This window comes from Zootoca vivipara, chromosome 7, assembly GCF_963506605.1.
Source record: "Zootoca vivipara chromosome 7, rZooViv1.1, whole genome shotgun sequence".
Taxonomy (NCBI): Eukaryota; Metazoa; Chordata; class Lepidosauria; order Squamata; family Lacertidae; genus Zootoca; species Zootoca vivipara.
Genome location: NC_083282.1, coordinates 26,855,855 through 26,883,508, shown reverse-complemented (window position 1 = coordinate 26,883,508; position 27,654 = coordinate 26,855,855). Strand labels below are relative to the sequence as shown.

The window sequence follows — 27,654 nt, the reverse complement described above, 5'->3', positions numbered from 1 at the left end:
TCTTAGGGTGCAGGCTGTAGCCTGTGCTGTTGCCTCCCCACCCCCCTTTGAATTTACTGCTAGGAATCACATAACCTGCCTTGACTTGCCATTGTTTCTACTGCAGATGCCAGGAAAGACTTGGGGCTCTAATACCAGCTTTGAGGGTTTATAATTGCCTTAAAGTTCAAGCGGCTCACCCAAAGTTCCACCCTCCTTCTCAATCTGCATTGTCCTCACCGGCACTACTGCTTTATACCTAGTGGTGGAAGAAGGCAGGGTTGTGGTGGTAGGAGTGGTGGTAGGAGGCAAAGCCCCCTAGGCCTTTCTTGCCAAGAGGGTCTTGGTGGAGCTCTATCATCCAACTGTGGTTTTAGGGTGCAAACTCTTTTCTGCCTCGGAAGCCAATGAAGAGCGAACAGGCCCCCTATTGTCATTGATTTGTGAAGGATTTGCAGGCCGTTTCATCTCCTGCCCAATGTATAGAATCGCAGCCTCGTTTAGATTGAAGGGGACAATAGGGATAATACACACACACACACACACAACCACACGACGAGTGATTCTTTGTTTTTTTTAAAGGGGGGGGAAATGTACACCTGTCTGAGTGAACCTCAAATGATCAAACAACTTTTTAGATCAATTTCATGAAACAAAATCCAGAAAGAAGAGAAAGCATTATGGTACAAGTTTCACATAGGTTTAAAGGGAAAACCTACATTTGTAATTCCAAAAAGAAACCTAAAAAAATGAATCCCCCAAAAGGTACTGTCACCAAGAACCGCAATATTCTGTGTTCTTTTAAGAGGTGAGTTTCCTTTAAATATTTTAATATAAAAATACCTAGAAAGCAGGTTGCAAATCAAGAAGTGACCAAATGATAACTGATTCTCTGAAGTTCATTGACCATGACTTGCAAGAAGAGCTGCTTGCAACTGAAGCAAGAAATGGTCACCAGCTGTTGATGAAATGCTAGCTCAAGATGTACAGTTTTTGAGCTTTCCAGCTGTGGACTGCAGGACGACTCCACCACTTCTCTTTATAAAGTTGGTCTTTGGTTCGTAGAGGGGGGAAAGAACCACATGGCGGTGGTTCTACTGCAGTTCAGAAGGCTCAGCTTTTCCCAGCAGTTACCTCCACGTGTGCAAAAAATTTACACCAGCACCACCCATCTTCAGTTAATAAGTATCAAGTTGTCATCACTTTTCCGTCTGCGGAAAGAAGAAGTTCACAGTTTCAGATGGATAATAATGAAAAGACAGGATAAAGCACTAAAACCTGTAGCTGCAACTGTTTTCTGTGCTTCCAACCTCCTCAGTTATCAGTTCCTGGCAATGATGAGTCCCGGGATATGCTATCATCAGTTCCCTTTCATATATTTACAGCTCTCTTTGGGTGTTCCCTGCATCCAGAGTTCATGAAAAGAGGCAAGAGGGTCTCACAACACATTCCAGATGTTCAGCAGGAATCGCAGGTGGAACATCGGAAAGTTGCCAGAGTCAGGCCATCGGTCAACCTAGCTTGGAGTAGTCTGCATCAAGTAGCAGCAGCCCTCCAATATTTCAGACCAGGTTACCTCCCAGCAATATTTGGAGATGCCAAAAACTGAACCTGCATACAAGGCAGATCCTCTCCCACTGAGCCACAGCCCTTCCCTGCTATGTGCCTACTATGATGAGCCAAAGACTGGCACAACCCCTTGGTGTAAAGAGAGACAGCCAGCAAAGGCTGAATACTGGACAACATGCGTCTGTCTCCGCAGGGCACTTGCGCACCCTCTATTTTAGTTCAAGGCTAGCACATACATGTTCGGTGTCAGCAAACGATTGCTATGCTCAACAGAGAGATGCAAGGAGATAAGTGGGGCAGGAAAACAAGTCCGGTGTGCTCTGCCCTTAACCTCAAGCTGTCCTTGCACAATAAGTACAGGACGTGTCCATATGGGGCTATTTAAAAAGTTCTCCAAAATGGGCAAATATCGCTTCAATATTGATAAGCATTTCCTTTGATTTTTTTAAAAAAGAAAACTAGGTCTTTAGGCAGGCTTCCTCAACCTCGGCCCTCCAGATGTTTTTGGCCTACAACTCCCATGATCCCTAGCTAGCAGGACCAGTCAGTGGTCAGGGATGATGGGAATTGTAGTCTCAAAACATCTGGAGGGCCAAGTTGCTGCTTGGTCCTAGTTGCTCCTGGAGTGCTAGAGCAATAGTAGATGCCACAGCACTCTTAAATTTCAGAGCCTTGGGTTCGAGTCCTGAATTGGGCAAAAGGAATCTTGCACTGCAGGGGGTTGGACTCAATGGCCCTCATGGTCCTTTCCAACTCTATGATTGTGAATAAATGTAATTGAAAACACTCCTTTTTTTCCTATGCAATCACTAAGAGAGGCATTCTGGACAATACACCTCACAACCATATGATCCCTGTTGGCTTCCTGATGGGCAGCCCTGTCCTTAGCACAGTTGCTCCACAAGAGGAGAGATTTGCATGAGATCCCTTTCTTCTCCATTGCTAGAAGAAGCCGCTTCCAAACAGTTTTATTTTATTACTTATTATAAATATTTATCTATCGCTATACCACCCAAATGTATCAAAATGGTTTGTAACAGTGAGATAAAACAATACAAAAAAAGTTTAAAAACAACAAGGTTCAAAACAAAGACCAGTAACCCATTGTGAGGGATGTACTCTTCTGTCATGGAGACTTTAGTTGTGATCCCTGCATTGCAGGTGGTTTGCCTACATGACCCTTGGGGCTCCCTTCTAACTCGTATGATTCTTAACTGCTTGCATAAGCCTGGCAGAATTTAAAGTTTTCAGCCGGTGTTTAAAAGCTGGCACAGAAGGTACAGCAGCAAAAAAGCCAAGTGGATACCTTAACCTCAAAGCTCTTTGCAAAGAACTATATGGAATTTAAAGGAATCTGAAGAAACAACACACTGACCTCTTGCAGCAACAGAAACTCCTGGACGTTCGTGGCTCTGTGCTATATTCTTCACTGTTACATTCTTTTAGGAATTCTTGTAGGTCTGTGTCTGGGAAACCGATCTGTTGGTATTTCTGAAACAGGAGATTTGGGGGGGGGGAACAATCTGTTTAGGAAGCCATTCTCCATTTCATACTGCTCTCCCGACCCTGTATATCACAGGTGGAGGGGAATAGGTGAGGTTACAGCAGAAGCTTGCAAGGCTAAACCAAGTTGTAGGGTTGTGATCAATTTTTTTTCTTTTTATAGTGCACACTGTAAGGAGGGAGATAAAAATGCTCTCCCCTTTGCATCCTCTTATTCTAGATGGAACAGCTCGACCTGCAACATCAGTACAAAACTACTAATGTTCTTATGCATGGGCTTGACAAAATATCACACCATTTGCTGTTCCTGTTCACTATATCCTTTCCAAGACACACTCTGCCAGGCTACTTTAGTACAGGGTTTTCAATACTACTGTTGAAAACAACCAAGGCAGGGAAGACAGTGGTATCTTCTGGCTTTCAGTGTCTCTTGAGGCTGTGCAGCCAAAACAGGACTGCCCAGGCACATGCAGAGGTGTGCGTGGGGGGGGGGGAGAAGCCAAGTACACTTGCCCTGGGCCTCGGAGGGGTAAGCGGGCTGGTGAGCTCCTGTCAGGGACCGACTGCTTTTTTTGTTTGGGTTTATAACTTTATTCCACCAAGACTTCTGTTCCTGGCCGCCTCAGATAAACTCTACATGGGCCTGGGACTGCCTTTACCTGCCTCCCTGCCTTATTATTACAGCAAAAGTTGAAAGATCTGAAGTTTCATATTCTATGTGGAGAAATAGCTGTCAAATAGCTTAATAAAATGGAACATTAGCATTCCCAAAAATAGAGAAACCTTAGTTTTGCAACTTACTATAGACAGAGATTGGAAGGTTCCATCACCGCCACATATTGGAAATGGTCTAGACAGTTACATACTTTTAAGGAGCAACTACAAAAGTTAGTAAATGTTACTGAAGCTCACCATCTGGGAACTTCTTGTTATTTCTTGAACTATACCGTGTTTCCCCTTTTTTAATTCGTAGTCAAAAAGTAAGCCATGGCAGGGTTTTCCTATAAGTAATAGAAGTAAGACGTACCCCGAAAGTAAGCCGCCATTGCTCCTGCCCAGGGGCGTCCTTCCCATTGGGCTGAATGGCACGGTGCAGCCCAGCGCCCACCCAGCAGGGGCGCATCGAGGAGGCATGCACACTGAGCCGCCCACGTGTCGGCGGAGCTGCCTCCGTCGAGCGGCGCCCCCCCCCACTTAGCCAGGCCAGCTGCCCGATGCCGTGCTCTCCTGGGGTGCAGATCGCCGTGCCTCTGGCAAAGCAGTCTTGAAGGCAGGGAGGGCCGCCGTGGGGATGTAGCCGGGATCGTGCCGCTGCCCGCTGGGTTCACAATGGGGCGGGACAGAGCAGAGAGGTGCCTTTCTCTCTGCACACTGTTGCGAATGAGACGCAGCCCAGGCGGGGAGAGAGAAGCCACGCTTACTCTGACAGCCTCCACGAAGGGAGAGAGGGACGTTAACCGGTCAAAAGGGACATGGCGTGGCTTTCTCTTTCTGGGATGCCTTTCCCTTTCTTCCGTCCTGATGTGGGCAGGCCCCTTTTGCAGGCGCCGTTAGCGGATCGGTGCCTGGAGCTTGTGGAAGGAAACCTCCGCGCGAGAGTCCTGCAGAGGCAGCGATCCTCCAGGCACCGATTCTGGGGCGGGTGACTGCTCCTGGGGAAGTCGGCGCCTCAGGGCGTGAAGTAGGGAGACAAAGCAAACTTCGCCGCTGTGCTGGAGGTGGGGGAAGAGAGACACCTTTCTCCCGTCAGTGCGGCTCGCCTCGAGTGCGCGAAAGCTGCCGGCTCCGCTGCCACCGTCCCCGAAAGCCCCTGTTTGCCTTTGTAATTTGTCTCAAGCCTCGTGCACTGACGAGGCGTGGAAGCCCTGCATGGGAGCAGGCAGGACCCTGCCCACCTCTCTCCTGCCCAACTCTCCAGATTTCTCCTTTTGTTCCTTTTCACTTTCCCCTCTTTGCCTCTCCTCCTCTTTACGGTTCACTTGTTTTCCTCATCCCCCTTTCCCCTTCGGACACATCTTTTTTAGCCTTCGTTAGTTTGTTCCCCACTTTCCCCGCCTACCAAATTCTATTTTCCTCTCCTCTCTTTTCCACATCCTTCCTTTCCTTCCTTCCTTCCTTCCTTCCTTCCTTCCTTCCTTCCTTCCTTCCTTCCTTCCCATCTTTCTTCCTCTCCCTCGTTCTTATTCTTTCTTTCCCTCTCCTTCCTTCCTTCTTTCTCCCTTTCTGTCTTCTCTCCCTCTTTCTTTTTCTTTCCTTCTTTATTCCCTTCCTTCTTTCCTACTCTTCTTTCTCTCCCCTCTTTCCTTCCTCTCTCCCTCCCACTCCCTCTTTCCTTCCTTCCTTCCCTCCCTCCCTCTCTCCTCAGAAACATAGGATGCTGCTTTATACTTCTGGCCCTTAAACCCTGGAACCAGGAGAGCAGCTCCAGTGAGTCAACCCCAGCCCAGTTCCAGATCTATGCATCTGTCATCCAGAGCGCAACACACAACCATCTCCTTGAAGTATCAGAAGTCCCTTTGGTGAAGGGTGGTGGCTCACTGGCAGAACATCTGTCCTGCATGCAGAAGGATCCCACATCTTCAGGTAGCTCTGCGAAGGTCATGCATGAAACCCTAGCGAGCCTCCATCACCAAGTGCAGTCAATCCTCAGCAAGATGGATCAGAGTTATTATCTGGTATGAGGCCACGTTCTTGAGTCCTTCTTACAGCGCCACCCTCTCTCCTGCTCAGTTGCCTCCCACAGTGCTGGGTAGACTTAAGACGGCCCTGTTCCTGTCACCTCCTCAGCCCCTCCTGCGTGCTCAGGGAGCCAGCAAACCGGCAACAGACGCAGGGAAAAAATGTGCCTCTCAGCTGACTTCTCCACCGCCTGTTCAGCGCGCAAATTGCTGTACCGTACCATGCTGACGCAATAAAAATAAGACATCCCACCGAAAATAAGCCACCCTGTGTTTTTTTAAGGAAAAAAAGTTATAAGACGGTGTCTTAAAAAAGGGGAAACACGGTAGCTCATCTCTCTTGATAAACACAAACTCAATAAATTTACCTTTATGGTATCATATGCATCCGTAATAAGGGCGATGAAAAGGCTGAGGATCATGTATATGAAGAGGCTAATGAAGGAAAACAAGTAGAGTCGGCTGAAGAGCCACACTAAAGTACTTTTCTGCTGGATTTGAGCAAATGTAGCGAACATGTCATCGCCGTTGACCAAAGAAAACAGACACTCAGCTACCGTGTTCAGATCTTCAAACTAGAATGCATGAAAAACTGGAATTAGAGAATACTGCACTTGAAAGAATCAAAGGCTAGCTTTATAAAATCTTTTTTTAAAAAAAACCACTATAAATCGAAGTGCACAGGCCTAAATATCATCCAAACCTCTTAAGTCTGAACTAAAAAACCAAATGCCATCATATAAACAGTGTGAAAAATAAAATAATATTCTTTTTTCAGAAACTGCTTACTGAGTTAGAAAATAGTGCTGCAACTCTACATAACGGATGTGCAAAGTCTTACAAAGAACAATGCGCCTTTTCTGTCAGCAATTTCAGCAAGATCAAATTTAAGCTGCTGTTTGAAGGTATTTTGGACCAAAGAAGAGGATGAAAACACTTGAACTTCTGACCTAACTACCAAGACCGGTCTTCTTTCAGTAAAGAGATCATGTTCACAGTCAATGGACAACTGTGATACAAGACTGCCCTCTTGTGAGAAACCTGACAGTGAGCCACGGACAAAAAGCCCTACTAGTTTTCCATTCCATCCTGAGCAAACTTCCTTATTTCCTTCGATTTTCTCTTCCAGTAAAGAGGTTGGCTTAAGAAAACCAAGTGTTGCAAGTTATTTGGATTCCAAGACATACATGCTTCATTCAGAACACAGAGTGAAGCATGCATATACAAATAGGTATATTGAATGCAGAGTATGCATGCACAGCTTAATTTTTGGGGCGGCAGGCTTTGAGAACTGTGCTTCAGCCACATCTGGAGAGCACCATGTTTGTTTACCGTACTTTTTACATTCTCCCAGTTACACAAACTGAGACACCCACATACCTTGTCGTGGTATGGTCCTAAAACGATCCAGCCACAAAAAGTATATCCGAGGTATATCATCCCAGCACAGCAACAGAACCTTAGCACTTTGGGCAATGAGGCTTGCATTGTTAAAATGAGCACCTATGAAAGGAGGAGAGGGTTATTTTCTTTTCTTGGAAGAAAGGCGGAATCTAATCCATCATTGTACCCACAGTTGTAAACATGTTGTTCCCAGGGAGTCTCCCATCCAGACATTGACCAAACCCAGACCTGCTTGTCTAAGTAAGGTGGTGGTCTCACACGCATGAAAAGGAAAACTCCACTACTGAATTTTTTGACTCTAGTGCTTACATTATAGGTCTGGAAGTAGCCTAAGTAGCGAATGACTCCAACCCAAACGAATAAAGTAGACGTGCCAAGCAAAATACTGCAAACATCATAGCTTGTAAGATTCTGGAAGAAAACAAAGGAAAACAAGATTTTGCACAGTTGATTCCTCCAATACCTCAAAAGCATGGCTTGGCAATTTAGGATTCCCATAGCAGCTGCTTCAGAACGGGCCAAAACGTTTATGACTGGTTTTTTAAGGCTCACCTTGGCTTTTATTTCCATTTTCATGATGGAGCCTATGATAGTCATCACATCACTGATAATCACCAGGACGTACCACCCGTTTAAGAACTCCAGGCGGTCTGCGTTGCACACGTGGCGATTATATCTCTCCAGGAAGAAATTCACAAATCTCTGTTTTTTAAGCATTGAGAAGAACTATTAGAAAACTCCCACTCTTTCAGAGCAGAAAACTTATTTACTTCACGTTACTAGAGCCCACCAAGCGACTATAACAGGCATTGCACTAAATTGTAGAGTGGTTTTGTTTCACAACTACGGAAGGCCAGCAGAAGATTGCGAAAGATAACTAAATTTTATATTTGCCATAAATGTGTGGGCAATAATTCCTTTACATGCCGCATGGCCCCTTACTGGTCCTGTTGTCTAGTCTAGCATACTGTTCTTACAAGTGGCCAACCAGATTCCTTAAGCCCAGAAGCAGGACATGTATGCAGCAGCAGTACAGTACTCTAATTCTGTTCTAATCAACTAGTATTCAAAGGTATGGTGCCTCTGAAAGTGGATGACAGCCTTATCCTCCATGTTGCTTCGGAGACAAATCCAAAGTTGCCAGTAGTACAGCCACCATAGAGAACTCATGACTAAGCTACAAGGCAGATAATGCAAGACAAATCGTTCTTACTTTATTTCTTGTAGGCTCAACCCATCCTTCCTGTTTTAGGATAGTTATTTTGGTTTTTTTTAAGCTAAACACACATCTACCACAAAGACAAAGGTATGCTTACTTTTTGCAGTTTCAGAGCAAGAACGATGGATCGTGTGCAGAGGATAAGGGAAGCGATGCAGATCACAATGACAGCCCCATCAAAAACCAAAAGATACTGTGTGTTTTTCTGAACTATTAGAGGAGATTTAAAAAATGCAAAATTTAATCAGCATAGGGCTGCTCAAGTAATTCAGAGAGAAAGTTTAAATTACATCCCCCTTTCTTTCAATAAGTCTTAAATGAAGCAGAGGGCTGAGAAGCAAAAGAATGAACAGGAAAAAGTTATTACACATCTGTAGGTGTACCACCTCTTCCAAAAAGTAGCCTTCCAACAAGAGTGATTAGAACCCAGTCTTATGAAGAGCGCTTGCAAAACAATACAAGTAGTGTCCTGCAAGGAAGCTAGATGCTTGAGCTAAAATTTTAACATGTTATCATAATACAGAAAAGTCTACATACACGTGCAACCCACACCTGTCTTGTTGGTTTCCACCACACCACACTTCCTAACCTCAGAAAAGTAAAAATGCAGAGATGGGATCAGGTTTACTGGCAACGAGCAAAACTCGGAGACTTTGGCACATTCTATTGAGCTGAGTACATGAATCATAAAATGTTAAATTAACTAGGAGACAGGTCTCCTGCAGTGGCATTTCCTGCAGAAACAGGAAGAAACTTTCCATATGTACGTTCTAGTATTATTCAGTGGTAATTTATTTTTGTTTCTGTAGCTTACTGTTTGGGGTTTTTAGGGCTGAGGGAGTATTTACTATTGCAGCTCCAATTCAAAAAAAAAGTAAAAAAAATACCAGCAATAGAAAATTTCATTGGTCCAAAGGTTAAAAAAAAAAGCAAAGTACTTGCATTCAACTCTAGCTACACTTCGATTTGCAACAAAGGTGGATAAAAATCAATTATTATTAATTTTTTAAAAATCAGTTTATTTAAATTGGATTTTTTTAAAAAAAATTTAAATTGGGTTTTTAAAATAAAATGTTTTTGGAGGGAAAATATTTCTAAAGATAGTTTTCTGTTTAAGTTACATTATAGTCCAAAGGCTATCCATCAGGAAATAAGAATTTGTTTTTAAGTTTTTAATGTGTGCTAAAATAAGTTTTTTTTAAAAAAATGTTCAACCACATCAGTTAACAAACATGGATACATATGCTATAATGTTATTGTTTTAGTTAAATAAATTGTTTAAATTGTTATTAAGGAAATGATTATTTTTCTCCTTCCAATAAAGTACAACAGAAAAGTTGTCCAAATATAAACAGTTAACTTATTAAACCTCACAATAATTTCATAATTATCTGTTTATGTATTTCTAATAGTATAACAAAATCAGTAATTTTTGATATAACTGTAAAAACTACTCTGAAAATTATTCCAAAAATGAAACCTTCACCTGGTTGCACATATATTATACCAGCAAGAATGACCGCTCCACACATCAATCGGGGGCGACTTTTGCGTGGTCGCGCACAGCCCCCTGATCCCAGATGGCGACTCCCTGGTAGTTCGGAGCTGGCACCACCTTCCCAGGTAGCATGCCAGGGGTCTCCGCCTACCCAAGCCTAGCATCCAATCCTGCCTGGGGAGGTGTTGCCAGGGGATGGCCAGGTAAGGGGAGGGACTGTCCGGCTCACACAATAGAATCTGAATCTTACCTCCAAGCACCAGTTGGTTCCAGAGCTTCTCCCACCCTTTACACCCTCATTCAAGTTCTTTTGCAGGTTACGTCAAGGCCGCTGTTGAAGGGCCGGAAAGGAATTTTCCTGCATTGGCAGGTTTTGCCTTTCCTGTAGCAATACGTTACAACTTTGGCAGTGTCAGGCCTTGGGGGGAATTCTTTGGCGATTTTCCTAGAGGGAGGGGCATAAGGCGGAGACCTCACCCCCCTTGCGGCAACAAGATCGGGGTATTGGGGGAAGCCTTGACCATACCAATAGGCGTCATCACTTCCCCCTTCCAGTGGGGGAACAGGGGGTGGGCTCTCTCTGCTTGAACATATGTTCTCCAGAGCCAGCCCCAACCCCCATACATGTGGATAACCCCGAAGCCTCCCAGAACCCCGGCTGGGGACTGGGAAGGATAACGCCCAATGCCTGAGCCAAGGTCTCCCTACATCTGAATCTTAATAAAGTTGTGGCCAATTTGAATCCCATAGCACGTTGTCCTGCATCTTTATTCCGCTCAGGGGGTCGCCTGGGGGTTTGGGGGACTCCGCCTGTCCACGCAATGAGTCTTTCTGTAAAAAAGTGATTTAAATCAAGTCTTACTGACTTGATTTAAATCGTGATCCACCCTGTTTGTAACCTGCATCCAAACAAAATATTCTTTTAACTCCTCCCCCTCTACTGCACTCCCTCAATTTCAGATGTTCAGGGCTGAGGCTTCCGTAGCCAAAAGCATAAGACAGAGGTATCAGAGCAAGCTTAGGTTTGTAGACCCAGCGAGGACTAAGCATCTGCAGAGTATATTCCCATTACAGACCCAGAATTTCAAACAAGCCGCTCTACCACCACCAACTTGTTTTCATTTCACATAGTTTTAAAGGTAAAAAATAGTAATTATGGTCCAGGTAAGAGGTGGTGCATTTTGCTTTTGGAACAATCAAACCAACTTCGCTACAAAAGATGGTTAGGATTAGCACACAACTGCTGGGCTTTGGAAGCATACTTATATAGCAAACTAACTCCATATGCCTCACTGGCACAGGTAGGTTAGCTGGGTCACCTTTGCTAGCTGCAGCACAATGTTGTTGAACAAGCCTGGCCATATGTACAAACTGCTGCTTGTAAGAATGTTCACTCTGCAAATTGCCACCATGCCACAGCCCCTACCCCAACTCATCAGAGAAACACACACAAAACCCCCAGGCTTCTTGGAGCTCATCTTCGTTGAACATGGATATAGTAATCTCACACAGAGATACTTACGAGAGCCAGTTATGTTCCAGTCTTTACATTCTTCAATATCAGCATCCGTATCAAAAAATATTTTCATTTTACCACTGTGGGCTCTATTGCTAAAAGTAATCTGTCGAGATAAATGTTGTTTTTAATTTACTTGCTTGAAGCAATACAGCATTGGTGTGCATTACTCACATACAGTGCTCCCCCCCCCAAAAAAAAGAGGTGCCAGAGCTCAGCATGAACTTCTCCCTTGTTCTCTTAGAAGGGCAATGGCACCCACCTGAGGTGTGTAGGAATGGAGCTTCTAGGGGGGAAAGGCCCTGCTCACACATAACAACTTTTACACATCTGAAAATTTTAAAATCAATATACTTTGTGTGCAAACACACAGATAGACACAGACCTTCCAAAGGCCTGACTATCATGTTGTCCCAAACCTACTGTGGCCAGAAGACAGAACTAAGCACCCAGCCATCAATAGCCTGGAAATTGGGAACTATAAATTGGATGCTAGGTTAGACCCCCATCCACCAAACAAGGCAGAGCATATGTGTCACACACACACACACACACAAACACATTGGCAGTGCTGGGAAATGCCACATGTGCTATTTTTTTTAAGTCGCATTACAAAATGAAAAAAAAATATTTTGGTACATGTCTAATAGGGCCACTTTCGAAAACACTGAGGATGCTGGCATAAAGCTAAAAGTCGTTCATTTTCTTAACAGGTATAACAGAAAAATACAGACAGAATCTTTAAGACACTCTGTAACCAATTATGGCAAATGTGCATTTGGAATAAGGACTAAAACTGAATGCGACAATATTTACAACGAGAAATGGGCAGAAGTGTTCTCATCCAATATATCACAAGGTTGGTGTAAATATCAGTGATTATTACTGTTCTGTCAATGGAAACAATTGCAAATCAAAGTGATATGACAGTGGCTGAGGAAAATGTGGGGGGGGGGATTATGCACTTTATGTTACAAAGGTTTCATTGGATCCAGTGTGTGCATGTTCCTTCCTTGCCCCACCCCGATTCTTCTGGAATTCAAATTCCCACCCAACCACCTCCTTTTTCAGTGTCCCATATTGCTCCCCTTTACCTCCTGTCCTCTTGGCCACTCTTTGCTGATCCAAACTTGGAGCTAAAGAGGAAGTGTAGAAGACTGCTGCTCTAGCAACTTCCTCCTTCAGCTCTATGTACTTTTCAAGGTGGGGGCGGGGAGCCTATTGAACTGAAAAGGAACTGAAGCCCATCGTAAGTAATTTAAGAGACAGGATTACATTGTCTATGTGTATAATAACATGAACAGCACTTACAGTATTTTCAAACTCATAACAGTCAGGCAGTTCACGAGAATGGATGGTTTGTAGATCAATGCCTTTCAGTTTGAATGAGATTATCACCTGTATCAGCCTGGGTGCAGGAAGATAATTGTATTATGTTAGGTTCTCCCCACTTCTTTAGAAACACAAATAAAATTGGTGTCACCAAACCTCACTTTACCTATAAAACTCAAAGTTGAAAAAAGACGAATTCTTCAAGTGGCCCGTTTCGTCCTGTGGTTTCACAACAATGCACTCTAGAAGTGAAAGGAAAAACCAAAAGACATATAAATGCAATACTAATTGTACCACGAGGAACCTAGAACTGTGATCCTACAGACATCTACTTGGGAGTAATTCATTTTAGGACTATTAAGACTATGGAGGATTATGCAGCAAAACAGCAACCTTTTTGAAGAAGAGAAGAAGAGTTGGGATTTGATATCTCGCTTTATTACTACCCGAAGGAGTCTCAAAGCGGCTAACATTCTCCTTTCCCTTCCTCCCCCACAACAAACACTCTGTAAGGTGAGTGGGGCTGAGAGACTTCAGAGAAGTGTGACTAGCCCAAGGTCACCCAGCAGCTGCATGTGGAGGAGCGGAGACACGAACCCAGTTCCCCAGATTACGAGTCTACCACTCTTAACCACTACACCACACTGGTTCACTGACCCCAAGGTTTAACCCCACTTTACAATGAAATGGCAAATCTCCAGAACAGTCTGTGTCACCTTCTGCATATAAATAGCATGCTACTTCTCTATCCATACAGCCAAAAGCCCATGCATGCCTAATTCCCACGAAATTAGCTATGAGGAACAATAGGCTCTGTCTCTATAGACAGGGAATCCATGCAGAAAGTGAAACTGCTCCAAGGATTTGTTCATCTGTATTATTCTGCCACAATGGTAAGGAGTTTTAATATACATTGGGGTCAGAACGGTCATCTGCACGGGCTCACAGAAGTATACCGTAGCTCTTGATTTTATACTGGTACCTCCATCAAGACACAGATGCAACTTTTAGTGCATGTGTTCAAATATAAACCCCAAAGATACAATGTGCTTCTGAAAGAAATCTACAAGGCAGCAAGAGCAAATTCACAGGAATATCTGGAACTTCTCTAGGTAAAGGTAAAGGTACCCCTGACTGATAGGTCCAGTCGCGGACGACTCTGGGGTTGTGCGCTCATTTCGCTCTATAGGCCGAGGGAGCCGGCGTTTGTCTGCAGATAGCTTCCGGGTCATGTGGCCAGCATGAATAAGCCACTTTTGGAGAACCAGAGCAGCACACGGAAATGCTGTTTACCTTCCTGTTGGAGCAGTACCTATTTATCTACCTGCACTTTGATGTGCTTTCGAACTGCTAGGTTAGCAGGAGCAGGGACCGAGCAACGGGAGCTCACCCCGTCGCAGGGATTTGAACTGCTGACCTTCTGATTGGCAAGCCCTAGGCTCTGTGGTTTAGACCATTGGTGAATTGTGTGCTGTAATCATATCAAGGAATGGAAGACTTGTGACAGAGAGACGTCACAGGTGTATGTTTTTTACAGATAGGAGCATTCATAAGAAGTAACAACATGATAAAAGCACTTGTAAACAGCCTCACGGTGTAAAATGAGTTCCCTGGTATGCAACGGGAAGCCTTGAAAATCCGACCTACACCTTCATGACAATAAAGATCTATTCTATTCTATTCTATTCTATTCTATTCTATTCTATTGTTGTTTTTAAAAGCACCGGCAGCTAAACTGTACAAAAAGAGTACAAAACCTGTACAAAAACAGGAGATATAATGGGATTCAATTTCTCCTTCATTAATGAAGTTAGACAGATTTTAATCCCAGAGGGGGGGGGGAACATTAGCACCGTACCTTCGTCAACTGTGCTGTCTATGTGCAGTGTGTCATTGGAGGAAAGTACTGTGCCTTTCTTATACTGCTCTTTACAAATCTTTAAGCCTCGCAAGTCATCTTCATCTTGCTCATAACCAAGTGTACCCAGGGATATATTCTTCAGTTGCCGGTACTAGTTGAGAAGCACACACAAAACAAAAACACAGCTTCAGAAAGGCTGCAAGCCTGTAATGGCAAAACCGTATTTTCACATCTGGAATGAGTCGCTGATGAATATGGGTTTGAAAGTGGAAGAGATGCCCTTTTGGTTGCTACAACTCAGAAACTGGCACATCTAAAGCACTGTGAACTATAATATTAACCTGTGTGTGTGGATGCCATAAAATGGATACTTACCTGATCGACCACAAAATGTATGCTATTGTAAGCATCTTGCTGTGTGTACACACTGCAGCTGTAGTCATCCTCATCAACACCAGAGTAGTTTTTCAGAAACAGGTGCTTGAAAGCCATAGTGTTCTCCTCTTTGAAAGAAACCACCAACTGGTTACTCAGACCAAAAAGGATGAGCTTTACATAAACGAAAAAAGAAAGAATTAGATTATGTCATACACACAGTGCCACATATTAAATGAAATAAGTGTGGTTTTTTTAATCACTTCAGACATTTAAAGTTGCTGGCCTTTTAAAGTTTTCGTAAGGGTAAAAAAAGATGCCTGGTTGGCATCTCTTTGATGTTTCATGACCAGCGAGGAGTGAACATCTTCAGAGTAGCAGGGTGAAAGTTTTGTGAATCTAGAGAGGCTTTCCCATAACTAAGTCTTCAATAATTCTGAATGTAGGCTTAAGAATCTGATGAATACTCCCAGCGATCTTCAGTACCGTGTTTCCCCTTTTTTAAGACACCGTCTTATAACTTTTTTCCTCAAAAAAACCACAGGGTGGCTTATTTTCGGTGGGTGTCTTAAGTAAGATGCAAAGTGATACACAAAATAAGGAAAATATTTGGTGTGTTCAAGCAGTTTTGCATTTATTTCTATTCTGCTGCTGAGTCTAGTCTTCTTACAACACAAGGAGGCGGCTTGCCGGGTTGTCGCCCAGCAGCGCGCGCGGAGCGCCCCGAGCCTCTGGGAGCCGGAGGAGGAGGCTTGCTGGATCGTCGTTTCCCTTGTGTTTCCTTGATTTCCTAATCCCTTCTTATCCCCGCCCTGTCCCACCCTAACCCTTCCCCACCCCCACTCCCACCCCCTCATCCTCCTAGTGCCGTACCTTCACTGCGTGTTCCCTGCTGGGGGGTGCGCCTTGGGGGGGGTAATTTTTTCGGTTGCATAGGCTTCGTTGAGCGGCTTTTTAGCTGCTTGAAGGGGGAGCAGTCCAGAACGCTCCGTTTGCTTGCGCTGGGAGCGGGAGCGCTTTAGTGGCCGGGCTAATTTTAAGCTTTTGCCATGTTTTCCGTGCTCTAGGCTAGCGCTCTGAGCGGGAGCGCTCTAACCGCCACCAGCTACCGGTATTTGGGCGGCAGGGTGCCGTTTTCGCGCGCCTCAGGCCACGTGTCCAGTTTTAGGGCTGGCTTGTGGCGCCTTTGGAGGGGTACTGTTGTGTGCGGAGGCTTCCACTCCCTCCCCCTCCTTTGTTGAGTCCATTGACAAGCGGCTTGAACCCGCTTGTCAGCGGTTCGCCAGGCTTTTCCTTGTCTGCGCTCTGACAGCCGCCAGTCAGCTGGGCTCGGGGAGGCTTTTGTGACAGCTGCAGGTCGCACCTTTTTTGCCGAGGGAAGCGCGGAGCGGCTCCTGGCTCGGTGGCAGCGCTTCCTGTTTGGTAGCGCCTCTCAGTCCTCCGCCTTGCGGAAAGCCTCCTCCTCCTCTTCCCCGCCCCAGTTGTCTCCTTTCCTCGCTCCCCGCCTTTTCTCTCTCTCACACACACACACACAGAGGGAGAGACACCGTTCCGTGCGCACGGCCGCTCAGCCATTCTTTCGCGAGCGTGTCACAAACACCGCTCTCCTCCTCCCCCCACCCATCCTTTCTTGCGTGCGTGTTCATGCCTCCTCTGTGCGAGCACCGAAAGAGGGCCGAGCGCACGGTGCTTGTGCCTCCTCCTGTTTCTCCCCCCCCCCCCGCCCGTGTGTGAGGGAGAAATTAGCAGTTGAGGGCGAGGACGGATAGAGAGCTGCACGGCGCTTCAGCAGCAGCAACAGCAGCAACCAGTTCCAGGTGCTGAGCCGCGGGAGAAAGAGGAGGCGGCGCGCGGAGCGCCCTGAGTCTCCGGGACCCAGCCCTTTGAATCCTCCTCCTCCTGCTGTTGTGGCTTGGGGCGCTCCGTGCTGTGTTGCTGGGCACATTGTCGGTCCCGCTGCTGGGGCGCTCGGCGGTCTCATTCTAAGTGGCGCTGCTGCAGCAGCAGCAGTAGCCGGTTCCGGGCACCAACCCAGCAGCCCTCCTTTTCCTGCCGCGGCCGGCATGCTGGGTTCCGCTGGCTCGGGGTATGGCTTATTTTCGGGGTATGGCTTAATTCCGCAAAAGTGTAAAAATCCTGCTACGTCTTATAAAATGACTACGTCTTAAAATAGGGGAAACACGGTATCTGTGTAGAGCTTAAATAGATAAACTAAGCACTTGGTGGGATGATCCATCTCTACCACAGGACAAAGCAGCTGGGGAGATGAATTGGTTCTACTACTGCTCTTCCCAGTGGCCAACACAAGCTAAATTAACTAAGGTTTGTACAACAGCTTCTAATAATCTCCCCCCCCCCCCGCCCGCCCGCTCTTCCATCTTCAAATCCCCGCCAATCTTCTGACAGTAGCAAGCAATAAAAACCAGAACATCCAACAAGAAGCGGACTAGTTATAGTTGTTTTCCTGAAATTAGCATTACTTTTAAATGACCACAGTGCATTTGAGAACATAAGAGCCTGATGGATCACGCCAATGGCCTATCTAATCCTGTATCCTGTCTGCACATTGACAGCCTGTGAGAAACTGGCAAGAAGGACTTGTGCACAATCACACTCTCCCCTCCTGCAACTTGCCTTCAGAAGCATAATGCCTTCATGGTCTGTGGATTTTTCATCTTTCCTGACAGGTAGGCAGAATATTTATTTATTTATTTATTTTGAAGTCTAAGAGGTGCCTGAAGGTGCATTCATTTTATAGCTCTAGGTTTATAGTTCCAAGCGGCACATGCTAAAACAGGACAATCAATTCACTTGGCCACAAGAAATTAAAAAAACACTTTTTGCAATACAAAGCTACCAAGGCTGCAAGAAAGTAACCCCAGGTGGAGAAACACAAAGTACGGCATAAACTGCATTCTTCTTACTTACGTAGCAGCATACTGCAATTCAGCATGAAGGCAAAAAGGAAATATTTTATTACTGTACTGATAAGTCAATACTGTACAGAACACTTGCCCAAAAAACTGTTCCAAGACTCAGCATGTTCTTAGAGCAGACATCCCCAAACTGTGGCCCACCAGATGTTTTAGCCTACAACTCCCACGATCCCTAGCTAAGAGGACAAGTGGTCAGGGATGATGGGAATTGTAGTCCAAAACATCTGGAGGGCCGAAGTTTGGGGATGCCTGTCTTAGAGAAACTGTTCACCTGACCCTTTAACTTCAAAACTCGGCACTTGTATATTCACATAAATATGTTGCACAAACCTCTGAACCCTTTGCCTTTTGTAAAAGTTTGATGCCCCCCCCCCCAAAAGTGCCAGGACAATAAATACACTCAAGTGAGGGGGAGGTGCATTTTAGAGACATATTCTCCATGGCTGCGATTCTGTTGACCCCACATGTTTACAAAAGTGTGCAGAGCCTTCTAAGAAACTAGCATAGCTGTATCTTGGGTTGATTCTGTGCTGAGCCACTCCCATGCTGTCAAGCACATGGTACTGCTCACCATCCACACATTTCAAGGCAAGGCTATCAAGACAATCCTTCACAACATCTAGCAGCTTCTTCTTACCCAGTATCCAACACACAGGTTACTCCAATAATAAGAGAGATACAAAGCTGGAGGTATCCCAAATGTGGAGGCCCACCCCTGTATGTGGAGTACCTTTCAGGCATAAAGCACCAGGAACTATCAGGAACTAAGGCTAAAGTTCCAGCAGAGTGAAGTTAAAGCAAGACGGAAAAACATGCATAAACAGACAAATCATCACGATCTCCACATGGTCATCATCATCATCATCATACAGTCAAATGTAGCAAGACTGCTTCACAGCAGGACAATTACAGGAAAGGATACAGAGGCAGAGAAATGATTTACGCTCAACAGTATTCAACCAAGTTTGAATACTCAGAGAGTAGAACCCCTGAAATTAATTAACGTAACAGAGTTCATTTATTTTAAATGGGTCATATCTGACTAAAACTTAAGCTGAATACCATCCAAAGGAAACATTAGCAACCTGGAGTCACCGATAGGACTGTTCATTTACTTATTCATTAGGCATGAAGAAACAATATCCGATTCCGTGCAAGTAATTTTTTAAAGTTACCTGGGTAGTAACCATAACTATCTTCAAAATCTGAAGTCCCAGTTTCCATGGTATCTGACGTCTAGCTCTGTATTTATCACATGGATTCATGAAGTAGAACTTTAAATCCTCCTTTAGGGACTGTTCTTCTTTAAAATCCATATCCAGCCGCGTCATCATACTTCTGCCATAAACAAGAGGTTTAGGATTTAAATTCAACACATCTTAACATTGTGCATATGGATATTCCATGCCATCATTGAAAAGCATTAAAGAACAAGGCCTTCGCATTAAAGAGAACGAAGGCACATTGCCCCAGGTTCCAAAGGGGAGGTTTGTTTCATCACACCTTGTCAGCCTGCTTATACATCTCTGCTGGCATTTTAAAAAATAGCAGCTAGTAAACATTAACATAAAGTAAATCAGATTAACCCAAGATAAGCCGAAGTCTTCTGTAACCTAGATACCTTTGTAAGACTTGAATTGTTCTTAGGATTTTTCAGACTTTCTGCAAAGCAACCTCAGTATAACCAATCTGAGCTAGGGGCTAAGGTCCAAACTACGTATTACATACAAGGGGAGGGACGCGCCAACCCATTTCCCAATCCAAGACAACTTCCGGCCCTTGCCTGCAAGATTCCATGCTTCTGAGGGTGTGCAATAGGGGAAGAGCAGCAGAAAAGTTGAACAAGGGGAATGTCATTCTGCTTTCCCTATTTCGCCACTGAGAATCATGTGCATTGGGCACTCCCAAATCTGAGGCTTAGCAACAAAAGGGGGGGGGGTGGGGAGAAAGCAGGCTGTGAAAAAATTCCTTGCATACAATTGCATAAGGTACAGTTTGGTCCCTAAGACACTGGGAGGAAGGGTTCGCACAGCATGTTGTTGACACCTTACCAGCAGAAAAGCAGCCGAGACAATTTCGTTTCCTCTAACCTTTTTGCTATAACTAGCCCTGTAAAGCTGCACAAACGTCAAAGCTGTAAAAACATCCCGCTGCCGTTAAAGGAATTATTGAAGCCAAAGGTCTCTGTGGTTGTGCATTAGCCAAACAAACCCAGAACTTGCCACCTATCTCACGACTAAAAATAATCACACTGAAAGACCCACTGTATTCTCTGGTGTGAGAGCAAACACAGCCTTCCGGGAAAGTCCTAAATAAGTACAGTACCATACTTAACTCAGTTCTGCCCTGCTAGTTGCAGAGCACCGAGCTGTGAGCATAGGAACAGCACCATCTGCATGGTGCTCTGGGCAGGAGCTATGCATGGATGGAGTCTCGAGCAGAGTTTTGGTATGTCACAAAACACCAGCTGGGCAACTGCAGAATAAGCCAAAGCCGTTTTGAAAGGTCTGTGGGTTCCTGTGTAGTTTTCATATTGTAATGCCCACGTCACTTAGCTTCAGAGTCGACCCCATCCCATCCAAATCCACCGGTTTCAAAGATGTGAAATTATCCAAAGATGCCAACTCACAGCTTCTGATGTCTTCTGATGGAGAATTTGAAAGGTTCGAACAGAAGCATTCACATGTTACATTTGTGACTCCAGTCCCAATCCTGTTACAACTCTCACCTACTTGCAAGACACCTATTTGAGTCGCATCACTTGGTGCAATTATTTCAGTAAAGTGTTACATAAATGCCCAAGTCCTAACTATGGGAGCAAGATCTTACAGGCCTCCTTGTGGGTCTCTTGCTTCTTCTGCCTTATCAGGCCAGGCCCAGATGTCATCAGCCTAATCGGGTAAGTTACCATTCATTTACCAGCTATCAGGAAGGCTGCCAAAATCTCTGAAGCAGGTAGCTGAAGTTTGCTATACTCTGCGTCAATTTCTTTTCTTTTTTAAGAGGAAACATTAAAGCAACCACCAAAACAACAGCCAACTCAGTCAGTAGAGCAGTAGGCTGTTAATCTTAGGGTCGCGGGTTTGAGCCCCACATTGGGTAAAAGATTTCTGCATTGCAGGAAGTTGGACAAGATTACCCTTGTGGTCCCCATGCTACAATTCTATTATTGAAATACCAGGTGAAGTTTGGCACGCTCATTCTGAATAAACCCAAAACACTGTTGGCTGCCTGCTTTTGAGCAACAAGACACTAAAATCAACATCTGGGTATTGTTATAGATTTGGGGAAAACCTTCTAAACCCTAGAAATTAATAAATGGGAGGATTTTGATTAATTGTGAAACAGATGAAAGTAACAGAACTGTTCCAGTTGAAATAGTATATTAAGGTTAGCTAACTTGAAAAAGGGTACCATAGCACCAAACCTTTATTAGATTTATTAGCTGTCCTTGCACTTCGAATTCTACTGCCTTTAAAATAAAATAAAAATTTCCTCTCCCCATGGACCAACAGTATTGCATACACAATTGGATGAACTTTTGATTTCAATTTGGAGGGGGTGGGGAGGACAGCGCCCCGCAGTTTAAAAATAATAAACGAGAACAGATCACAGCGCAACCCTGTAAACGTCTACTCGGAAGTAACCCGGCCAAGTTCAACTGGGCCAGCTTGCCGCCTCTGCCCCTCCGCTTCAAGGAGCGGAGCTTCCGCGAACCAACCGCGCTCTTCGCCGGCTGCCCCCCGCCCCTCGCCCGCTCTGCACTCACCTGGTCACCAGCGTCTCCCCCGTGGGCAGGTAGCCCAGCGCCATGCCGCACGGAGACGGGGGCTGGGCGCCTCCTCCCGCGGCTCTGCCCGCTGCGACGTACTCAGTAAGCCGTGCGGGACTCATCGCGAAGGAAGAGCCCGGCCGGCTAGGACGTCACGTGGAAGGAGCGAGGAAAAGCGAAAGCAGCGGGCGCCCTCGACGGCCGCTCAGCCCCGCGCCGCCTGCGAGCTTTGGCGAGCTTGCAACTGGCCCCGCCGGAGCAGAACTGCTTGGCCACCCCGTCGGAGGACCCGCTCCGTGCGCGCCGGAGGGGACGCTCCACCATTCGGCTTTAAAGGCGCCTTGCCGCCGCCCAAGGTGAGGAGCTGCTGCGGTCACCTGTGGGCGAGACGCCGGCTTGGGCTTTCCTCGGCGGAGCGGGAGGCCTTTTCGCAGGTGAGAAGGAAATCGGAAGCCCGTCGAGTCGGTAGAAAGGAGGGATCCCCGGCGGGGCTTGGCCCGTCCTAGGCGTGCTTAGGTGCAAGCAGGGGCGCCAACTGGAATTTTAAAAAATTGGGTGTGTGTCAGGTAAGCCCCACGCTGCATGATGATCACAAGACACAGCGCATGCACACCTTTTGAATGGGAATGCCCACCAACTTTGCCCCCCCCCTACGAACGCAGCTTAGCACATTTTGCGAACAAATGCACCTTAACTGTTTGGAAGGGAGCCCCCATAAGGCCGTTTCAGAAGCCAGAGTCTACTCTTAAATGTCCTAAGGGCATGTCTAGAATTAATTCCCATTTGGTTTAATGGGATTTGCCATAGTGGGAGGGAGAGGACCACCATCTTGCAACCTATGTGGGAGCTTGCTGGACTGACTGGTAGATGGATCTTCGGTCTCTGACAACAAGACTTTTGCATTCTTCCTTCGACCCAGGAGTTGAAGATTTTTAAATTGCAGAGATAAAACAAAAAAATAAAGATCCATGTGCTTAATCGTCTGCTCCTGCCATAGATGTAGCCAAGGGGTTGGGATAGGGGTTAGCTGCTTCAGGCTAAATCAATAAAATCAATAAAAAATGCGTAATGGATGTCATGCCCCGCTTGCATAAATCTTGTCTACACCCATGGCTCCTGCACCGAAGAAATAAGTCTAAGCAGTGTTTCCCAAATGTAGGCCTTCAACTGTTTTTGGACTACAACTCCCATTATCCCTAGCTAGCAGGACCAGTAGTCAGGGATGATAGGAATTGTAGCACATGGAAACGCTGTTTACCTTCCCACCAGAGAGGTACCTATTTATCTACTTGCACTTTGACATGCTTTCGAACTGCTAGGTTGGCAGGAGCTGGGACCGAGCAACGGGAGCTCACCCCGTCGCGGGGATTCGAACCACCAACCTTTTGATCGGCAAGCCCTAGCCTAGGCATCCCAAAGTAGGCGTCCCAAGGCTAACTTTGGAGTAAATAACCTGTAAGATACCTTCTCACTCTTTAAGACGTCTATGACAAGCAGGATTCAGCAGGTGTCACTTTTCACTCCATGGTAGAAAAAGGCACACTTTTTATTACTTTTTACCTGTTGGATAGGTGTTGGATAGGCATAAGAGCTGTGTCAGAAAATTGTTGAAAACAACCTTAAAATTGGCAGTGCTTAAGTGAAATGTGATGAGGCTTAAGTTTGCCTGGAAGACATGACTTTGAAGTCTTGTTCCTTCATTCCAACCAATAGAGGCAGCTCTGCTTACTTAGTGATAAGATTAAAGTTCTATAGCCTTAAAAATCTTGTCAAAAGAGGAAGGTTGTCAGGAGGCACCAAAAAGACAACAGAGAAGGCGGCTGCCTAATATTCAGCAGGAAGAAATTCCAGAGCAGGCACCCCCAAACTTTGGCTCTCCAGATGTTTTGGGCTACAATTCCCATCATCCCTGACCACTGTTCCTGTTAGCTAGGGATCATGGGAGTTGTAGGCCAAAACATCTGGAGGGTCGCAGTTTGGGGATGCCTGTTCCAGAGGCTAGGTGCCAGGATGCTTGAAACAGAAAAAAAAAATTCCCTAGACATGCCCCCAAAGAAATTCTGGTGCATGGTGACAATAAAAATAGAAACAATTTTTCTTGTTCACTGTTGCTGCTTTCTTTTGGTGGGTTGCGATCTGGATGATAGGCATAAATGATTTTAGTGCAAGGTGGAGCTAATGTTCTTTGTAATCATGCAACCCTGAAGTTTTATGATTCTGATTTGTTTTTTACCATTCTCTACAAACTTGGGTAGATCCATTTGAGCCAAACCGCAATGTTAAATATTTTCCAAAATACAAGAAAGAAGCAACAAGAAAGTGCAGGTTGAACAAAAATTTATTCTCAGTGTCAATAATAATTAACGCTCAAGTTAAATACTTAACCATAGCATCCTATAAAATGTGAACAAACAACACATAATCAATGTTTTCAAAAGTTTGTACACAGTACATAAAATGTCTTTCTGCTCCTTCAGTAGTACTCTGTCATAATTGTTGCTTTTACATCTGAAATATTTAAAAGTCTAAAAATAGATTTCCTTTATTTATTTTTCACATTCGCTTTCCCAATAAATACAATTTAGTAAATAAGGCATCTATAAAAGTCAGGTTCCACATAAAGGTTTTGGACCAGTGTTTTAGCCATTCTAACATCTAACACAAGTTGCAAAATAGTTTTAATAGCTATATTTAGAGTAGTTCTGTATGTGCCCACGCTTTTGTTATTGCAAACAGTCTGCACTTGTTTAATATAAAGGCTTGAGAAATTACACTGCATTTGCAATTAAATGAAATGTGTTAGGGCTTTGCATTACTTAGTGTTCACATCTCCTATCACCTTGTTTAGTCTTAATGGGTGTGAAGCACCGGAATGTCCCGCTTTCTTTCCAGCAAGTGTCAGTCCTGGCCTCTTTGTCCACTTAAATCAAAATACAGTGGTACCTCGGTTTTTGAAGTCGAATGTTTCGGTTTTCGAACTCTGAAAAACCAGAAGTAACTGCTTTGGTTTTTGAATGCTTTTCGGAAGTCGAATGTGCCACGTGCCTGTGGGTAAATGCCAGGATCTGTCCAGGTCTTCTTAGGCCCCTATGCCTGGGCAGGACGTCTGGAACACCTTCAGCATACACCCGGGAATCATGGACTCATAACTGGGCTTTATGAGCACCAAATCAGCAGTGAACAGCAGAAGCATTTGTAGAGGTTTCAAAACATTCCTCATTTATTTCTATTAACTACTGCATATTTACAGATCTGGCTTTGTGAGTGTTACAGCCTCTCACTTAGCCATCTTGTCTACAGAAGATATTAAACTGCACACAGCACACAACAGAGAGCAGAGTCAGGAATGAAAAACAACAAAGTAACAATTCCTAACTGTTCCCTCCCAACAGCAGATATCACCAGATTTTCAGAATGGGAGGGGTGAAAATGCTCACAACCTCCCCCTTTTCATTCTGACCATTATGAAAATCTAGCACAAAAGCAATTTCTTTACATATATACCAAGTTGTTCCTTATTAACAGCTTTAGTCAAAGCATCAGCAGGTATTTCTTTCCCTGGCATATATGAGACTTTTACAACTCCTTTCTGAATGCATTCTCTGGCACGGTGCAATTTGATTAGCAAATGTTTTGTTCTTTGCTTGCACCCTTCTGAATGGATTAGTTCTATGCAGGCTTTGTTGTCCTGATAAACTTGAACTGGACAACAAATTTTTACTCTCATATCCTCACATAGTTGCAACAACCACTCTACATTCATGAGGGAAAAATTTAAAGCGTTGAGTTCTGCTTCACATGAACTCATGCTTATTGTTGCCTGTTTCTTACAAGACCAATCAAATAGGCACTGATTGTACAAATAACACACACCTGAGGTGCTCTTGCCATCAGTTGTATCACTACCAAAACTGGCATCGGCATAGATCTCAAGACCTCCAGATTTTTGGCTAGTAAGCTTCAACCTGTAATGCACAGTGCCTTTTAAATACCTAACTATGCGTTTCAGTGCCTTCCAGTCTTGCACTGTAGGTTGATTTACATATCTGCTGAGCAAATTTACGCTAACAGCAATGTCTGGTCTTGTGCACCTTGCTATAAAACTAAGTTTACCCAAAACACTTCTGAACAATGTAGTGTCAGGAAAAACATTAGCATTAGTATCATGTTGGTACCCTGTGACCATGGGGGTGTCTACAGAATTGGCATCTGTCAGATTTAATTTTTCAATCACATCATTGATCTTACGTGATTGATGCAGCAAAACATCACCTTGCTTATTTCTCTCTACTTCCAGTGAGAGATAATTGCTGACTTCCCCTAGGTCTTTCATATCAAAATGCTTTTGCAGTTTTGCAAGAGTGGTTTTGTAAATATTTGCATCCTTCCAGAAAAACAAAATATCATCCACAAAACAAATGCAGTACAATTTGTGCTGGTTAGATTCTTTAACAAAAACACAAGAATCAGCCTTTCCTTGCTGGAAACCTAAGGAAAACAGCACTTCTGTCAGCTTAGTGTGCCAGCATCGAGCACTTTGTTTTAGACCATACAGGGATTTTTTTAATTTACACACCATTCCCTTTTTTATCTGCACTCCGTCTGGCGGTGACATGTAAATACTCTCATTGAGAATTCCGTACAAAAACGCAGTATTTACGTCGTGATGAGATATGGTCATGCCCTCTTCTGCAGCAATTTTCATCAACAGCCTAACTGTCTCAAATTTGACTGTCGGTGAATATGTCTCATGATAGTCCTGATCAGGAACTTGAGAAAAACCACGTGCAACTAATCTGGCTTTATATCTGACCACTTTACCAGTCTGATCAGTCTTGGTTTTGTAAATCCACCTGCTGTCTACAAGTTTCATGCCTGGTTCTACTGGAACCAATTCCCACGTGTCATTTTGCTTTAGGGAATTCAATTCAGCTTTCATGGCATTAAGCCAAGGTTCGGCATCTTTTTCAGGTAAATTTTGAACCTCTTTGTAGTTAGTTGGTTCAAAAACTGAGTTTGGATTGCTAGTGGCAGCCATATCTGAAATAGCAGCTTTAGCAAATTCTTTAGAAAATCGTTTAGGTGCTTGTCCCTTGGTAGTTCTCTCAGATCTACGCAATACTCTGGGATCCTCTGGGTCTGGTTCCTCCTCCTTGGGAGAATGGTGACCTGTATCTGGCAAAGATTCTACCTCTAGATCAGTGTCAGACCCATCTGATTTCTTAAAAGAGGTCTTTTCATTCTGATCATCTGTATCAGTGTCAGAATCTGTGCTACCATCAGCATCAATTACAGGTTTTGCCTCTTTGTTAATTGGTTTCACCACCTCATCATCTGAAATGGGATGACATTGAAAAATGCCAACTTTGTCCCATTTTGGATTACAATCCATGCTTCTGGTCAGCCTAATTGTGTTTGTGTCTGTCATCAGCACACGATAAGAACCTTTTTCATAACCTAGAAAAATGCCATGTTGACCAGATTTGCTCAGTTTGTCACCTTGCAGAGTGTGCACCCAAACTTCAGAACCGAAAATTTTTAAATGTTTTACAAACGGTTTCCTTTTGAACAGCATTTCGTATGGGGTGCAATCAATGGCTGATTGATATCTGCGGTTGTAAATATAGGTGAAACACGATAGAGCTTCAGCCCAAAAGGGGTTGGGTAGGCCTGAATCATGCAACAGAGTTTTAATTCCTTGTTGCAAGGTCTGGTTTACTCTTTCACATAAACCATTCTGCCATGGAGATCTGGGCGTGGCAGTCATGTGCTCTATGCCCTGTTCTGCAGTAAAGTTTTCAAACTGTTCTGAACAAAATTCTCCACCCCTGTCAGTGAAAAGACAACGTACATGCTCATCGTGAACATTCCTGAGCCATGCACAAAATTTTTGAAACTTAGAGAAGGCTTCAGACTTCTTTTGTAACATATAGACCCAAACATATCTAGAATAGGCATCTATCAGAACCAAAAAATAACATGAGTTTCCTCTAGAGAGCGCTAGAGGTCCAA

At 44.5% G+C, this 27,654-nt stretch overlaps 1 protein-coding gene across 1 annotated transcript; it reads right to left on the bottom strand.

The window, feature by feature from the left end:
* Positions 1-607: 607 nt before the first annotated feature.
* Positions 608-21,999, bottom strand: MCOLN2 (mucolipin TRP cation channel 2). Its single transcript, XM_035123135.2, has 14 exons — positions 21,640-21,999; positions 19,046-19,208; positions 14,935-15,108; positions 14,557-14,710; positions 12,865-12,940; positions 12,678-12,774; positions 11,373-11,472; positions 8,450-8,562; positions 7,686-7,835; positions 7,443-7,544; positions 7,110-7,232; positions 6,098-6,304; positions 2,924-3,039; positions 608-1,190 (listed from the first exon to the last, which is right to left on the bottom strand). The coding sequence occupies exons 1-14, from the start codon at positions 21,762-21,764 to the stop codon at positions 1,154-1,156; spliced, it is 1,737 nt and encodes a 578-aa protein (XP_034979026.1). The 5' UTR covers positions 21,765-21,999; the 3' UTR covers positions 608-1,153.
* Between the last annotated feature and the right edge of the window lie 5,655 nt (positions 22,000-27,654).

Excerpts from the sequence above, each read along its gene's own strand:
- MCOLN2 (XM_035123135.2), bottom strand. The coding sequence starts at position 21,764 with ATGAGTCCCGCACGGCTTACTGAGTACGTCGCAGCGGGCAGAGCCGCG. Across the intron at positions 19,209-21,639 it reads GGGGAGACGCTGGTGACCAG|AAGTATGATGACGCGGCTGG; the intron begins GTGAGTGCAGAG and ends TGTTTATGGCAG. Across the intron at positions 14,711-14,934 it reads TACATTTTGTGGTCGATCAG|TACCGGCAACTGAAGAATAT; the intron begins GTAAGTATCCAT and ends CTTCTCAACTAG.